General features: G+C 44.0%; 1 protein-coding gene across 1 annotated transcript in view; it reads left to right on the plus strand.

The window, feature by feature from the left end:
- Window positions 1-17,482, plus strand: part of ZZEF1 (zinc finger ZZ-type and EF-hand domain containing 1) — a 168,754-nt gene that overhangs the window by 83,963 nt on the left and 67,309 nt on the right. Inside the window, exons 24-25 of the mRNA XM_075852854.1 lie at window positions 2,537-2,738; window positions 15,572-15,717. Of these exons, the coding sequence (XP_075708969.1) occupies window positions 2,537-2,738; window positions 15,572-15,717 (348 nt within the window). The remainder of the gene's footprint in view (window positions 1-2,536; window positions 2,739-15,571; window positions 15,718-17,482) is intronic.

The raw sequence follows: 17,482 nt of genomic DNA on the forward strand, positions 1-17,482 counted from the left end.
AATCTCAAGTCTCCACATCACTCTGAACTCACGTCGATGCGCAGTAAACATGCAGAAACCACTTCGCAACGTAAAAAAAGCAAGTTTTCATATAACCTGACTCTTATTCATTACTAAACAGGTTTTTTTTTTCTACTTTGCAATTTCCCTACCATTTGATGATGCAAAGCCATGCGCTTTTGTGTTTGGCACAAAATACTTTTCTTACCTTGATTATCTTCCATCCTTGAGACGTTAACTCTCTCCTGTAGTCCACTAACTAATAGCTCCATCTGCATTTAAATATGGGCGATCAACACACAAAGCTATTTCACAGTGCTTGATGGCTGCCTTTTTTGGGTTACTAAAATTCTTCGCATAGTGGTATTGTACTAGGATTTCCTTTGCGTTACTTATTACCAATTGCAGTGTTGTACTTTTTTCTTGTTGAAATCTTTGCTACTTATTTTCTTTTTTGTATTGTGTATTTGTGTTTTGAAGATGTGGAAATAAAACTTATCTTTTTAAATACATACGTGAAGACTTCTGGTTTCCATGCTCCTATATGGGTCTTATTTGGTTGATCACTCTGGACACATTGGAAAAGTTTTGGCTGGATCATCGAGGATAAATCTTCCCTAGTCCCATCTCAGAACCTGGAATTTACTAGGGAACGAACTTCAATGTGAGGTCCTTAAAGGTCCATTTTCTGGAGAACAAAATTAAGACCCTTCGGGTAGAAGTGTCCCTCCTTCGCCGAAGCTCTCCCTCTTCCATCTACTCTGCAGGCGGGTGCTGGGCAGGGCGGTGTCTACCTTTTTGGGCAGTTCCATATGCGCAAATCCACTCCAGGCCCCTCTAGGGAGTGATACTTTTTTGATGGGACAAGTCTCCGATCTCCCCGGACACGTTGATTCTTGTTGCATTAATACGATCACTTCCTCCCCTTTGGGTCACTGTCCATTCTACTAGGGCTATTGGTGCTTCCTGGGTCTTCAAGCATCAAGCTTCAGTTGCTCAGGTATACAAGACTGCTACCAGGGCTTCGGTGTACACGGTCACCAAGCTTTACCAGACTCATTCTTTGGGCTCCACTGATGCCACTTTGGCTCACAGGGTGCTGCAGGCAGAATTTTTGTACTCCCCATAAAAAAAAAATTCCTATTGAATTTATTGGGTTAGGCTTCGTACACATCTGTGCTAGAGTCCCGTTCCATTGGGGCTTTCCCTCGGAACGGGACCCTGACTGACGCAAATGGAAACCAAAGGTGACTGATCCGGTGCCAATTGCTTTTGTTTGTCTGTTGTACAAGGGTGCAGTCGTTTTGGTTTCAGTTTGTGTCAGTCAGGGTCCCGTTCCGATGGAACGTCTGAACGGGACCCTAGCACAGACGTGAACGAAGCATTACTCCGATCCCGTCCTTTTTTTGTTTGTCCAAGATCGGTACCTATTGTTTTGGCTGTTTGTTTGGTCCCTCCTGGGACTATGGACGTGTTTTTGTTTTTTGTATCATCTAACTACTTCTGTACAAATTGAGTTAGCCAGTGGGAAGGGTATGGTCTGCCTGGGCAGAGCCAAGATTTGATCTACCTAAAGTAAGTCTCCTAGTAGTAAGCGCCTATACCCATGGTGCTGTGTTCCCAGTGAATACAATGAGAAAAATATTATACGATGAGTACAGAAATCAAATTTTTTTTACTTAATTTAATGGAAAGGCAAAAGACCAAATAGTGCAAGTCCTCTTCATCCTAGACATGACTTTATTAAGTGTTTTTTGTTTTGTTTTGTTTTTTCTATGGCTTTGTCTTAGCTAGGTTAAATATGGAATTTATAAATCTAAAAGCAGGTTTTGCCTTCCTGCCACTTTGTGTTTGCTTTGTTCTTATTCTCATCCAAGCCAGGAAAACAATGCTTTGGTGCAGATGTGTGTTTGACTTAGACTTTGTTTTTTTTTTTGTTTTTTTTATATTTGTAGAAGTAAACTTTTTACTATTCCACTGCAAAGTAATGTTTCCTTTTTGTTTCCTTCCTCACATCTCCCTCCTAATCTCCCTTTCCAGAGCTGCTATTATGGTGGTTTCACACACAGCGTTTTTTTGGAAAATATGCCATTGTTGTCTTTTGCGGTTTTAAAAAAAAAAAAAAAGCCAGAAGTGGATTCATCAGGCAATAGAAGTCCTTGCTTTATATTTCCGATTTCATTTTAATTCCACTCCTAGTTATGGCTCAAAGACATACATTAAAAAAACTGCCACAAAACGAATGCGTTTTTCCAAGCAACGCTGTGGGTTGAAACCATCCTTAATGTCATACATCATTAGAATGAACATTACCAGAAAGTGCTTTTTCCATCCCTTGTTAGTCACTTTGGGGGGTTTATTAGGACATCACACCAATGCTCTAATTTTTAATTCTTCAGTCATTACAGCATTTCTGCAAGGTTGAATTGGTACTCAACTGTGGGTAGAGGTAGGTAAGGATGCTATTTTGTCATGTTCTAAATATTTATATTGTTATATTTAACTGGTTGTTTTTTTTTTTTTTTGTTTCTTTCAGAAAGTGACTTATAAGGCTGGTCCACAACTTCAGTTTTTGTTCTTCTCGGACAGCAGCAACAACGAATGGGGGTTTAAGTTTACAGTTACTGCATATGGCCTGCCAGACATTGCCCTGTCGTGGAGTTCAGATTTACAGCTACTTGTTGCACGCTTATTGGGCCGTCTTGCATCTCGTTCTATGGCCATGAAGTCCACATGCGGTAAGATATCGTTTACAATCATGTCTTATATTTATTTTTTAACACCGACAAGTAAACTTTAGACTTCATTATTTTAACATTAAAAATGTTATGTCTTCAGATGCATAATCCCTATGGTATTTTGTGTGTTAATGTATTTTTGTTTTTATACCTGTAAAAGCCACATTACTTTTTTTTTTTTTTCTATTGAGATTTACCATGATCGCACACATTTCTCGTTGGTTACATTGAGGACACAGACACTGGGTATATGCTGTTGCCACTAGGAGGCTTGACATTAAGAACTGAAAAAGTGGCCCCTCCGATAGGCTATACCCCTTAGGACAAGTGCAAACACTTCTGGAACTGGGTCGGACCAGCCCTTGTCCTCCTTTTCTCACCACGTCCCCTAGCCCTCAGTCCCTGAGTTTTGCTCACTGTAGGAGTGTTTTTCCTAGCAGATCTAGTAATCTATTGCTGTGCGGTACCTGAGTGGATTCATTGGCTATCTCACACGCACAGTGTCACGGTGCGTGATCTAGTGATCCCCACTCTACTGCAATCTCTGACACGAAGGGAAAACCTTCTTGCCAGACAACCATTACAGTCGATTATGCCTTCTATAAACACAGCACTACATTTTCCTGTGGTCCGCCGCCTTCCCTATGTGATGCATGCAGGACCTCCTTGCCAAGCGCATGTGACTCCTGCACCCCTGCTACCTCCACCGTCACCCGTGCCTGGTATTGTAGGTTTTGATCCGGATTGAGCCTATTTCCTTTCTAGAATCATAGCTAATGGGGGGGCGTGGCCTGACCGGAGATGTGAGAGGACGCACGGTGTGTTAGCTCCTGCCCGAACTCCTTTTCACATCCTGTTTCAGAGAGCAAACCTGGCTTAATTTGCCTCAGCCTGACTACTCTTACCTGGGGGATTGTTCCTCTGGGATTGTAGCCCTGTTTCACCGACCCGGTGGCCATGACTCGTCGGAATAAGGATGCGGCGGTGGAGAAGGACAACCAAGATGGCGCCGGTGCTCCGTCTGCAGCCTCACGTGCAGCGGCCTCTAAATTGGCAGGATATGACAGAACTCCATCTGCTTCTTCAAGCAAGTCTGTACAGTCGGCGGTGATCCCTAAACATCCACTGATTCCAGCGCTGGAAGTGGACACTGTGGTGAGCGCTACTGAATCCTGTGAAGGACAGTTAATGGACCTGGGGTCTCAGCCAGTGGCGGATTCCTGTTCGTCATTAACCCCTGCTGCACTGCCTGGGCACAGAAAGGGTGAGCCTTCCATGATAGACGTTTTTCTGGCCATTACTAAATGTAATGCCACCCTGTCCTCCATGTCACTGCAGTTGGGAGGTGTTTGTGAGGATGTGGGGCTTATCCGGCATGATTTCCAGAAAGTCTCTGACAAGATGTCGGCAGTGGAGAGCGAGATGGAGGACGCCATTTTACCCATGCAAAGGGATATTTCAAAGCATGACCGGGCCATTTTGAATGTACAAGCTAAGACGGATGACCTGGAAAACAGGCTCTGACTTAATAATGTTCGACTGGTGTGTTTGCCTGAACACACAGAGGTTACTACCCCGACTGAATATATCGAGACATGGCTGAAATCTACTTTTGGTGATATGATTTTGTCACCCACGTATGCTGTAGAACATGCTCACAGGGTCCCGATGCGACCACTTCCGCCTGGATCACCACCGCGGACCATGCTTGTTAAGCTCCTGCATTATTGTGACAGGGATGCCATCCTGAGAGCGGCTAGAGATATGAAGGAAGTTACTGTGGATGGCCATCGTATAGCATTTTTTCCAGACTTCTCTGCAGATATCCAAAAGAAACGTCTCCTATTCCAGGAGGTAAAGAGGAGATTGCGTGCTCTCAAAACCCCATATGCGATGTTGTATCCTGCGAAACTTCGTGTGGTCGCCTTGGGGGAAACGCACTTTTTTGAAAATTCTAAGGATGCTGAGGTGGCTGGATCGCAGTGAGCGCCATATTCGTGATTCAGATGGATAAATGGTGGAACGGGCTTCGATCTATTTGCGGGCTTGTTCTTTCCAGGGAGCCGATTGCTCCGAAACACACATGCTCCTTTGCTGTTGATTTAATGGACCTTCCCTTGAATCCAGGAGTGGTTACAGGACGTTGACTGTTCCGTTGTCTGAAACATATTGTCCAGGTTCAAGGAGGACTGGTGCCCTAACTTGCTTTGGTTAAAGCAAGTCTTTTGGCATCTGTGGCTTATGTTGGTATGGGGGGTGGGGGTTGGGGGTAATTTTTTTGGGTTCTTCCAGAGTATTCATCTTTGTTCTGATTACAGTATGGGTATGTACTGTAATTGTATGAAAATACTGGTTTCCTCCTGTTTTATTAATATGTGTAAACCTTATGGCTCTTAATATTAAGATTGTATCCTGGAATGTACGGGGCCTTGGATAACCTACTAAGCCTACAACTATATTTGACTATATTAAGCCTCATTTTCCTGCTATATTATGTCTGCAAGAAACACATCTCTCCAGGGATAGAATTTCCACTATACACCGTACATGGATGAGCCATGAATCTCATTCTGTTCACACCAGTTATTCTAGGGGTGTCAGCCTGATACATCGTCTGCTCCCTTTCTCGTGTCTTCAGGTTGATATTGATGTTGAGAGGAGATATGTCTGTCTTCATTGCACTATATATTCTATACAACATATTCTTGTTGGAGTTTATATTCCACCTCCCTTTAATTATGATGTGCTTTGAAAGGTTCTGAATTTTACTGGTGCTAGGCCGGGTATAACATTTGTTTTGCTGGGAGATTTTAATAACTATGTACATCCTTATTGGGATAAATTTAACAATGATGGCGCAAATGTATGGTCCTGTAACATCTTTTGGGTCTTTTCTTAAGGAGGTACAGCTGCTGGATCTATGGAGACTGAAACTTACGCACAATAAGCAGTATTCCTGCTTTTCTAGCTCCCATAAGGATATGTTGACACGACAGCGCAAAAAACGTCTGAAAATACGGAGCTGTTTTCAAGGGAAAACAGCCCCTGATTTTCAGACGTTTTTTGAGCAACTCACGTTTTTTGCTGCGTTTTTTATGGCCGTTTTTGGAGCTGTTTTCATTGGAGTCTGAGAAAACGTCTCCAAAAACGTCCCAAGAAGTGTCCTGCACTTCTTTTGACGAGGCTGTAATTTTACGCGCCGTCTTTTGACGGCGACGCGTAAAATGACATGTCGTCGGCACAGTACATCGTAAAGCCCATTGAAAGTAATGGGCAGATGTTTGCCAACGTATTGGAGCCGTTTTTTCAGACGTAATTCGAGGCGTAAAACACACACACACACACACACACACACACACACACACACACACACACACACACACACACACACACACACACACACTGCCCCCTGTAGATAGTGCCCACATATGCACTCCAGAGCTGCAAGGCGATAGTGCTAACCACTGAGACACCGTGCTGCCCTACATATAGCTTCCCCTATAAATAGTGCTCCACGTATAGCCAACCTCTGTAGACAGTGCCCTACATATAGCCACCCTGTTGCTAGTGCCCCACAGGTAACCCACCCCTGTATATAGTGTCCCACATATAGCCCACCTCTGTAGACAGTGCCCTATATATAGCCACCCTGTTGCTAGTGTCCCACATATAGCCCACCCCTATAGAAAGTGCCCTAAAAAACAGCTCCCCTATAGATAGTGCTCTACATATAGCCCACCCCTGTATAGTGTCTCACATATAGCTCCCCCTGTATATACTGCCCCACATATAGACCACCCTGTAGACAGTGCCCCACATCCCCACATATAGACCGCCCCCCTGTAGATAGTGGCCCACATATAGAGCCCCCACTATAGATAATGCCATTAACAGTTTTATGAGGGAAAAAAAACAAAACATTTTACATACTCACATGATCCCGTTTCTGTTCGCTGATGATGCAGATCTGCTCTCTTCTGAGTGGGTCTGCAGGAGCTGAACGAGCGTCGTCCAATAACGCTGATTGGCAGGACAGAATGACTTCCCCTGTCAATCGGCGCCTTTCAGGCATGGAAGCGGCGCGATGCCGTCATCGAGCCGCTAGCCAATAAGCGTCATTGTAAGGCGCTGAATGGTCTGGCATGGAACATGCCCAGCTATTCAGCGCTAATGCATGCATTTGGCGTTGGCCCCGGTGCTAGCGACGACTACAGGCATGAGGGCCTGTGTCGTCTGGCCCATACTTGTTGGGGGCTCGGCGGCGTGGGCCCCATAGTAGCGGCGCGGCCGCTGTAGCAGCCATGACGGCTGCTAGCAGCGCCACCGAGCATATGGGGGGGTCGTGTTGGCTGGCGACACTGGCCCCCTCAAGCCGTGGGCGCCGTAGCAGCCGCGATGGCTGCTACCGCGTTAGTTACGCCACTGGCTGCTTCCTTGGATGCAGCTATGTCTACTATTGGGGAGTTTGGCCGGTTCTCCGGCTTGACCATTAACTGGTCCAAGTCTGTCCTGATGAAGGTGGATGATTCACACTCGCAGGTGCCATGTGCAGATCTCCCAATAAAATGTGTCGCCTCCTTTAAATATCTTGGAGTGGAAATATTTATGAAACTGGAGGAATTTGACCGATTTTGAATTTAACCCCTTTACTGGCCCGATTTAAACTTAAGTTGGATGTGTGGTGTAAATTGTATCTCTGTCATTGGCAGATATCATTTAATTAAAATGATATGGATGCCTCAACTGCTATATCTTTTACACAATGCACCTATATGGTTACCTCAGCGGTTCTTCTACAAGGTTAATAGGCTATTTATAATATTGCTCTTATATGGAATACAGGGCATGCGCGTATAAAGTTGGACACTTTGCAGAGGGATAAGACAGACTGAGGTCTGGCGGTTCCTAACCCCCGATTGTATTATGTGGCTTCTCAGCTGCAACATCTCATAGGGTGGGATATGGATGACTCGGTGGATTCTAATAGACTGCTTTTACAACATTTCCTATGTTCAAACTCTTTATATGAGGCACTAGAGGCCCATAAATTTAAACGGCATACTAAAACCTATCCAACGTTGTATTTGATGCACAAAATATGGTGGAGTGTTCGAAATGTTCAAGGTATCACGGGTTGTATACAATATACAGCTATTTGGGATACGCCTTGGTTGCCTCATATGAACACTCTAACAGATTTTGCTTTGTGGAATGGACCAGTTGTTGGGTAATCAGGAATTGAAGTTATTTTCATGTTTACAGACAGTTTGGTCTTCCTCATACCCAATTTTATAAATATCTTCAGGTTCGTCATGCATACGGTATGGAGAATAGGAGTAACGCGGTCACAATAATGGATAATGTCCTGATAGGAGTTATTAGCAAGACTAGTCATACCTCTGGCCTTATCTCTTCTGTACAAAAGTCTTCTGATAAGATTCCTAGATGATTCACCTTCCATATTGAGGAGTGAATGGGAAAGAGATCTTGGGCCCATAGAAGAAAGTCAGTTGGGAGATATATTGTCACGGATACCTAAATTTTCTATGAATGAGGCACATCGTATCTCTCCTCTGTTTTTGGTACATTGGGTGTATAGAACGCCTGAATTTCTGACTAAAATTGGGGTCAGGGACATACATTTGATAAAATATGGTCTCCATGGGTGGAAAGCTGGGGCCTGAGTTCATTGTCAGATGTTGCGGCTGGGCTGCAGTCTAGACCGCGATAGGTAGATAATATATGAGGTGTAGAGTACTCTGATTGGCCTTGGGGGGGATTTTGTTCATTCTTTTTCAAATGTGCACTAGATTTGTAGATATATTATGTAATTGATACTGATTTATGTGATGTGTATTCATGTGCATGCATACTATGGAAGAAGGGGGGACGGGGGAGTTTTGTATGCATTGCAATGCTGCATCGCATATGTTTTGTTTTGCTGAAAATAAAAAATTACTTGATTTAAAAAAAAAAAAAAAAAAAAGAATCATATCTAATCTGGCAGACATTACTCAGTCTCCATGATAGGCATGATGGTTTGCTTTCCTGGAGCACCTCCCATGGATTCTCCGTCCACATCTCCTTCACGTGGCAGGCCCCAAATACAGGCCAGGTCCGCATGACTGTCTTCACTTTTACCGGCCTCTTCTTCCTTCCACCAGCCCCCCCCCCCCCCACCGGGGGAACTTTGATTCAGATGTCAAGTGAACTTCTTATTTCTGTCAAAGTACTTATTAAGGTGTTCCATGACACCTTGCAGGTCACGGATACCGTGCCCTCTTCTTTACCTAAATCTGTTTTCTTCCTTCAACCTCAAACGGTCCCAAACAGCCTTTACGGCCCATTCTGAACATGACAGCATAGTTTCCAAGGAATATAAAGACTTGGACAAGAAGTACGCCTACTGTATTTTTTTTGGACAATGCCTATCTCTTTCAGAAAGGGGTCTCATTCAAGTGGTATAAGTCTCCAGCAGTGGACCCTCCAGTTTCCCACCTGGCCAAAACTACTACTTTGCCTATGGCAGACGCAACTTCCTTCAAGGAACCTCTGGATCGCCATGTGGAATACTTTGCTAAGTCCGCCTTTGATCCCTCCGGCTACGCCTTATTCCCTATTTTTGCCTCTTCCTAGGACCGCAGAGCTCCCAAGAAATAGGTACAGAGACGGTCATGGCTTCCCCTCTGGGACTCCTCAGGAGGAATTTGTGGTTTTGTCCTAACTTCTGGCTTCTATCATTACTATCTGCTTGTCGTCCTGGCTCAAAGCTTGGTCTGCAGATGCGGCTTCCAAGCGGTCCCCAACTGCGCTTCCATTTCGAAGTTCCCCTCTCTTCTGGACCAGAGAGGACAAAATCACCTCAGAGGTTACTGGTGGCAAGACCACCCAACCTCCCCTAGAACAGGGTCAAACAGAGCGCCCCTGTCAAGAAGACAGGTCCTCGTTTTTGAACTTTTTGTGGCTTCTCCCAAACAGTTTACCAGACAACTGTCCTACCAGGACTAGAAGGCCTAACCATCCTTTAGGGATCTCCGCTTCCATGTAACAGAGGGTGCTATACTTACCTCCGTGGACATCAAGGATGCGTATTTGCTTGTTCCTATTTGCCAGTCTCCCCATCGCTACCTGCGCTTTGCAGTGCCACCTCACCGTTACCAATTTGTGTCTCTTCCGTTCCGCCTGGCTACAGTCCCGAGAGTCTTCACACAAATCTTGCAGGGTCCCCCCCCCCCCCCCAGCAGATCGTATTCCTGGGTGTGGCCTTCGACACTCAGTCTGCAAGAGTTCCTTCCCCAGAAATGGCTGTTGGTCCTTCAGAAAGAGATTCGCTCGTTGGACGTTTGTGCCGACCATCCTCTGACTTTGCATTTCCTTGAACCATGGTGACCTCGATAAAGCCCATTCTCTTTGCACAGTTCCACACTCGTCCTCTTTTTTAATGAGCAATCCTCTCCCAGTGAAACTGTTCACTGGACTCCTTTGATCAACGGATCCTCCTCCCCCTGAAAGTCCATCGATCTCTCCGGTGATGGATCTCCTCCACAGCTGTTCCCCCCGAGGTTACTCCTTCCTTCCACTGAACTGGCAGATCCTCTCCACGGATGCCAGTCTCAAGGGGTGGGGGAGGGTCCTCATACAAGAAACAAAGCAGCACATCCAGGAAAATAGGGAAATTGATTTACCCACCAATGCAACGTTTCAGTCCAACTGGACCTTTCTCAAGCATGTGAACATAACACACAAACACAGTTTATAACAATGGTCATACATGATAATGACATAATCAATTCAAAAGTGAAAAATAGCATGCAACACGTAATAAAAATAAGCAAGTTATCTCTCATAAATATAAAGTGATAAGCAGATATATAATATGTGCATGTAGGCAATGTAAGGCTACTGAATAATACTTACAAGTAGCTAAAGTGTCTAATTAACCAGGTGAAAGTGGATTACAAACATTGTAACAAGTGGACTTCCTGTTACGGTCTCCTGATCACCACTGCGCATGTCATTCGAGTCTTTCTACAGCTAAACAGTAGAGGCAAACAGAGTATCATATTAAGCATGCACTACCGACCGAAACAGCAATTGCTGTGAACTACGGCACGAGTCAACAAAGACATCACTTGTGCATTCGCACATCTGTCAATGATCGTTCGGACGCCATCTTAGAGGGGGGGAAGACCGCTGCTGACTATGTATTATATATCCGCCATATAACCAAGCATAAAACACTAAATTAGTATGTTGTATTTAAAGAGGTTCTGTCACCACATTATAAGTGGCCTATCTTGTACATAATGTGATCGGTGCTGTAATGTAGATTACAGCAGTGTTTTTTATTTAGAAAAACTATCATTTTTGACTGCGTTATGACCTACATTAGATTTATGCTAATAACTTTCTTAATGGACAACTGGGTCGTATTTTACTTTTTGACCAAGTGGGCGTTGTGGAGAGAAGTGTATGACGCTGACCAATCAGTGTCATACACTTCTCCACATTCATTTACACAGCACATAGTGATCTTACTAGATCACTATGTGCAGCCACATACACACACCTTAACGTTACTCAAGTGTCCTGGCAATGAATATACATTCCCTCCAGCCAGGACGTGATGTCTATGCAGAATCCTGACACTTCGGTAACGTTTGTGTGAGTTTTACAGCAAGGCAAGCGTAATCTCCTTTTAAATGACCGTTTACATCGTACTCTCGCGAGATTACGCTTGCCATGCTGTAAATATCACACTGATGCTACAGAAGTGTCAGAATTGTGAATAGACCTCACGTCCTGGCTGGAGGTAATGTATATTCATTGTCCAGACACTTGAGTAACGTTAATGTGTGTGTGTGTGTGTGTGTGTGTGTGTGTGTGTGTGTGTGTGTGTGTGTGTGTGTGTGTGTGTGCGCACTTAGTGATCTAGTAAGATTACTATGTGCTGTGTAAATGAATGGGGAGAAGTGTATGACACTGATTGGTCAGCGTCATACACTTCTCTCCACAACGCCCACTTGGTCAAAAAGTAAAATACGCCCAGTTGTCCATTAAGAAAGTTATTAGCATAAAGCGAATATAGGTCATAACTCCGTAAAAAATGATCGTTTTAAATAAAAAAAACACTGCTGTAATCTACATTGCAGTGCCGATCACATTATGTACAAGATAGGGCACTTATAATGTGGTGACAGAGCCTCTTTAAACTGTATCTAGATGAAAATGTAAATTCCAAAAAAGGAAGAAACTCTGGAAATATGTCACAAATCTATGTAAATGAAGTTCAAGAAATCATACAGACCAAAGGACACCTTGTATTCAAGACCCTAAGGATGAATAGAGACCTCCACTAGAAGTAGGATCAGTTATAGGATACCAAAAGGCCAAATTCATGAAACATAGGATGTCAATACAGCAAAGGGCACCAGTGACAATCAGGACCACACCCACCTGTCAGGGGCCACAGCCCACATCAATGAAACTGGATGGGCCCTAACAAATGTGGACTCAAACTAAACCAGGCCTAGGAACTAAACCCTGACCATTGTCAACCAGATTACTAATGTGGTACAATACCTAAACTGGTACAAAATTACAATATAGTATGGCCAAGTACATCCCTACGTCCCAAACAAATGGAGGTAGACAGAGGAGGTCAATACATAGTGACTTGGCACGTATGTCGGGTCTATAGTATGGAACATCACTCGAAAGTCTAATATGAATATAACCAAGTACACTGTATAAATACACTATTTATTAGAAAAAATATAGCAGGCAAAATCACAGGATATACTAGCGCTGGATAAAATGGTCAGCATGTGGGGAGGATGAGATGTATGAGATCAGAGGAGGAAGTCCACGTTCATATATTCATCGAAAGACCTTTTAAAATGTGTAATTATACAGTTATGTGAAGTGTATATAAGATTTTTTTTTTTCAACATAAAAATAGGTTTTAAATGTAACAAGTATATGTTCAAGTTTTTAAGGACATATCTGAAGTTTACCTCTCCTGCCTCTGCTACTTCCAACTCAAGGCTGAAGTGATTATGCCCATCCTGTTACCCCCAGATTGGCTGCGTCGTTGCTGGTATGCGGACATTGTGTCCCTGCTGGCAGACGTCCTATGGTCCTTTCCATCTCGGGAACCTCTCTTTCACCAGAATTTACGTTTGCTTGCTTTAAAGACGTTCCGATTGAGGCCACGGTTCTCAGGGCTGGCAGTTTGATGGAGAGAGTTATTCTCCCCATGTTTAAGGGCGGATTTACACGAACGTGTAATACGTCCGTGCAACGTGCGTGATTTTCACTCGCGTCGCACGGACCTATGCTGGTCTATGGGGCAGTGCAGACTGTCAGTGATTTTTGCGCAGCGTCAGTCCGCTGCATAAAACTTACAACAGGTCCTATATTTCTGCGTTTTTCGCGCATCACGCACCCATTGAAGTCAATGGGTGCGTGAAAATCACGTGCACCACACGGAAGCACTTCCATGGGACGCGCGTGATTCGCACAACAGCAGTCAAAAGTATGTTTGCAAACAGAAAAGCACCACGTTCTTTTCTGTTTACAAACCTCCAAACAGTGTCATAATGATGGCGGCTGCGCGAAAATCACACAGCCGCACATCCTATGTGATAACACACGGAGCTGTTAAGTGCCTTTTGCACACGCAAAACGCAGTTTTTTGCGTGCGCAAAACACACGCTCTTGTAAATCCGCCCTAAGGCTCAGAAGCCTTCAGCCCGCATTTATCATTGTACCTAAAACACCTACTTTTGTTGGTGAGAGGATTACAATATCCTGCTTTGGAATTTTTTCTACCCGGAGTTCTCTCCTTCCACCAGGGCCTGGATCAAAGTTTGGTCCTTAGCTCCATGTAGGGACAGGTGTCTGCACCTTCCATCCTGTTCAGTTGCCCGATGGCATCCAAGTCCAATGTCAAGACCTTTCTGCAGTTGGTTGCTCATGCGGAGGCTCCTTTATCGTCCTCCCATTACTTCTTGGAACTCAACTTGGTTTTGGAGGTTCTGCAGTCGGCTCCATTGAAACTTTTGCGAGAAGTCTCCCATCATCTGCTTTGCTGGAAGTTGATTTTTTCTGGTAGGGGTGACTTCTATCCGTAGAGTCTATGTATTGGTAGCATTCTCTTGCTGCTCTCCAGTCCTGATTCTTCACCTGGAAAGGCGGTTCTCGGCATGGTGTCGTTTTGCCTTTTCACACAAATGAGGACATTGTTCTGCCATCCTTTTGCTTGTCTCCCAGTCATCCAAGAGTGTATTCTGCACAACCTGGACGTTGTCTGCACCCTGCGGACTGTTGTTTCTGTAAGTACTCCCTTCTGGAGGTCAGATTCTTTGTTCGTCCTCCAGGAGTGTCCCAGGAAGGTGTTGGTGGCCTCTAAGGCCATTATTCCTCAATGGATTCAGTTAACTATTTGCGAGGCTTACTGGGTTGGGGGTAAAGTACCCCCTTTTTGGATCATGGCCAGCTCTACCAGAGCGGCTTGTGCTTTCTAGGCTGTGAGCAATCAAGCTTCTGCTCTTTAGGTGTGCAAGGTGGCCACATGGTCTTCCTTGCACACTTTTGTCAAGTTCTATTAGGTGCACACCTTTGCCTCTGAAAGAACTAAGTGTGCCAGGCACACTGAAAGCCAATTTCCCAACTGCTGACTAATATTGATTAAAAAGTAACTTTTATTAATTTTGCCACTAAGAAGTCCATATGGACATTAACAATAGATACAAACAGTTTAAAAAATTGTAGCCAATGTTGCTGCTGCACACGCTCAAATAACACTCCGTCTGCATGTATTGCCAGACAGAGCACAAGGTGCTGGGATTAACAAGATACCAGATCTGACAGATCGGCTGCTGCAGACTGCCGTGTCGTGACAGATTCAGTGTTACTCTCAAGGTTAAATTCAAATGTGCGTGCTGGGATTGCTAAGCAAGCATGGCTGTTTAAAATGATAAATTTAGCCCCCCCAGTCTGCAGCAGCCGATCTGTCAGATCTGGTATCTTGTTAATCCCAGCACCTTGTGCTCTGTCTGGCAATACATGCAGACGGAGTGTTATTTGAGCGTGTGCAGCAGCAACATTGGCTACAATTTTTTAAACTGTTTGTATCTATTGTTAATGTCCATATGGACTTCTTAGTGGCAAAATTAATAAAAGTTACTTTTTAATCAATATTAGTCAGCAGTTGGGAAATTGGCTTTCAGTGTGCCTGGCACACTTAGTTCTTTTTGTATTCATTACGTGCCTGCCAACTGCTGGGGTCTTCCCAGTACTCATGCACCTTTGCCTCTGCAGACGCTTCCCTTGATCACTAGGTCTTGCAGGCATCTGAAATAGGTGGCCGTGTGCTTTCTTCTGTTTCCACCCCAGTGGACTGCCCTGAGGCGTCCCACAGTCTGCTTCCCCCAATGTAACGAACGAGAAAACAATTTTTTTTGAGTACTCCTTGTAAAGTCTTTAAATCGTCCAGTACCTCGGGGGACATGGCTTGTTTTGAGTTGCATTTTTTTTACCTTGTCCCTGCTTGTGGACAGACTAAATAGCTCAGTGTCTGTAGGTGGGGCATATCCTGTAGGAGAGCTCCCTATTTTTAAAGTTTTAGTGTCAAGCCACCTAGTGTCAACAGCATATAGCCAAGGTCTGTGTCCCCCAATGAAAAGGATTTTATGGCAAGAACTCGAAAAATCTTGTTACTGTACAGCATTAATCGATTTCGGTTTCCCTAGTAAAGAAAAAAGTTCTCTACAGTCACATTTGTCTTAATAATTATTTCGTGATTTATTATATATATTTTTTTGTTTAAGAGCTGGGACCTGTTGCAGACTTGCCATCTACAAAAATAACCTCAGTTGTTAGCTCGCCATTGTGGAAATCTGTGTTTAGTCATCAAATCTACATGGAAAGCAACTTGGTAATAAAACCAAACCTCCAAGATCAAGGATGTATTGAGGTAACTTGATTTTCGTATTTATTGGAGTATATTGATTCCTTCTACGTAAAGCTAACCAGCAGTTCATACTATTAACACTGAACATACAAGAGCCATTAATTATTTTACACTGGTAGAGTTAAACCGTGCATTAGTTACGCTAGTTAAAAATGCCACATAGTATTTTAATGCTAATGTGAACAGTGCCTTGGGTCACCTTGTTGTTCAAAGTCTCCCCTTTTGTAATGAGTTTTCATCTTGTAAATTAGAGCCTGTAACAGGAGTAGTAATGATTCAGTTATCTTTGTGAATGTGCATTTCTTTCTATTCATTAGAAGTTATCAGGAGTTAACTTGTATTTTAGCCTTCACTAGAAGTGGCACTTAAACTATAAATGTGTGTGTATTTATACAATATCCAAAAATGGCAACCGCTCTCTGCGAACACTAATGGCAACAAAACACTATAAATAAATCTGCATTGCTGCTGAATGTTCTTAGCGCACATTTTGATCAAATTGTGTGAGCCCACCTGCCGCGACAAGGTGAACTCTATAAGGTGGGTCCCTACGCTTCTCATACACCAAGAATTGGACTAAGCCCACATATACCTGGGGATGGTAGGATCCAGCATTAAACTAAATAATTATAAATATAAGTATATATATATCTCTATGTAGCGACCATAGAACAAAATAACGGCACAAGGACTTCAGAGTAGATGAAACCGGGTTTCTCTAGTTTGGGAGAGGTTCTGTGATGAACCAAAACGTTGCGCACTTGAGGTGAATAAATCCACCCTGTTTCATCTACTCTGAAGTCCTGGTGCTGTTATTTTGTTCTATGGTTGCTTTATATTCAAGTTGGGGAACTGATTCATCCTCTGATAACGAGCACATGGCCTAATAGGTATGTCAGAGTGCTGTTATTTTTTATTTTTTTTTTGTATTCAGCTGCACGGCAATGCATCCTAGGCCCCATGCACACGACCGTAAAAAACCTCCGTACTTTGTATGGGAGCACGGTCTGAAAATGCGGCTGTCAGTCGGCCGCGGGCCGTGATTGTGGGCACGGCCGTGTGCATGGGGCCTAAGTCTGTACCTGACTACTCCCCCATTGGATAATCAACCATGTGGCGTCATTGCCATGGACAATTTACATTGTGGCATTCATAATTCAATGTGCTGCCGTACAGGCTCTGCCATGTGCATGAAGCCTAAAGCCACTTTCACAAGGCAGTGTTTTGCATCAGTATTTGGAAGCCAAAACCAGGAGTAGGTCCAAAACATGGAGGTGCAAATCTTTCCACCATACTTTTTTTTTTTTTTTTTTCTTCTGTGTAGGTTCCACAATACTGATTAAAAATACTGACACATACTGCCCTGTGAAAGCGGGTAAAAAGTAATAAATCTGGCAGTGTTAGGGTAAGGCCACACATGGTTTTGTTGCGTTTGAAAACCACTTGAGGTCAACTGCATGTGTTTTTTGTCTCTGTAAGGCTATGTTCACACGGGGTATTTTGCGAGTTTTTTTACGCGGAAACCGCGTCGCAAAAACGGCCCGAGAACGCCTCCCATTGATTTCAATGGGAGGCGTCGGCGTCTTTTTCCCGCGAGCAGTAAAACTGCCTCGCGGGAAAAAGAAGCGACATGCCCTATCTTCGGGCCTCTGACCTCCCATTGACTTCAATGGGAGGCAGAGAAAGCGTATTTTGCGCTGTTTTATGCCCGCGGCTCTCAATGGCCGCGGGCGAAAATCGGCGTGCAGGGAGAGGAAAATCTGCCTCA

This window comes from Rhinoderma darwinii, chromosome 2 (genome assembly GCF_050947455.1).
Source record: "Rhinoderma darwinii isolate aRhiDar2 chromosome 2, aRhiDar2.hap1, whole genome shotgun sequence".
Taxonomy (NCBI): domain Eukaryota; kingdom Metazoa; phylum Chordata; class Amphibia; order Anura; family Rhinodermatidae; genus Rhinoderma; species Rhinoderma darwinii.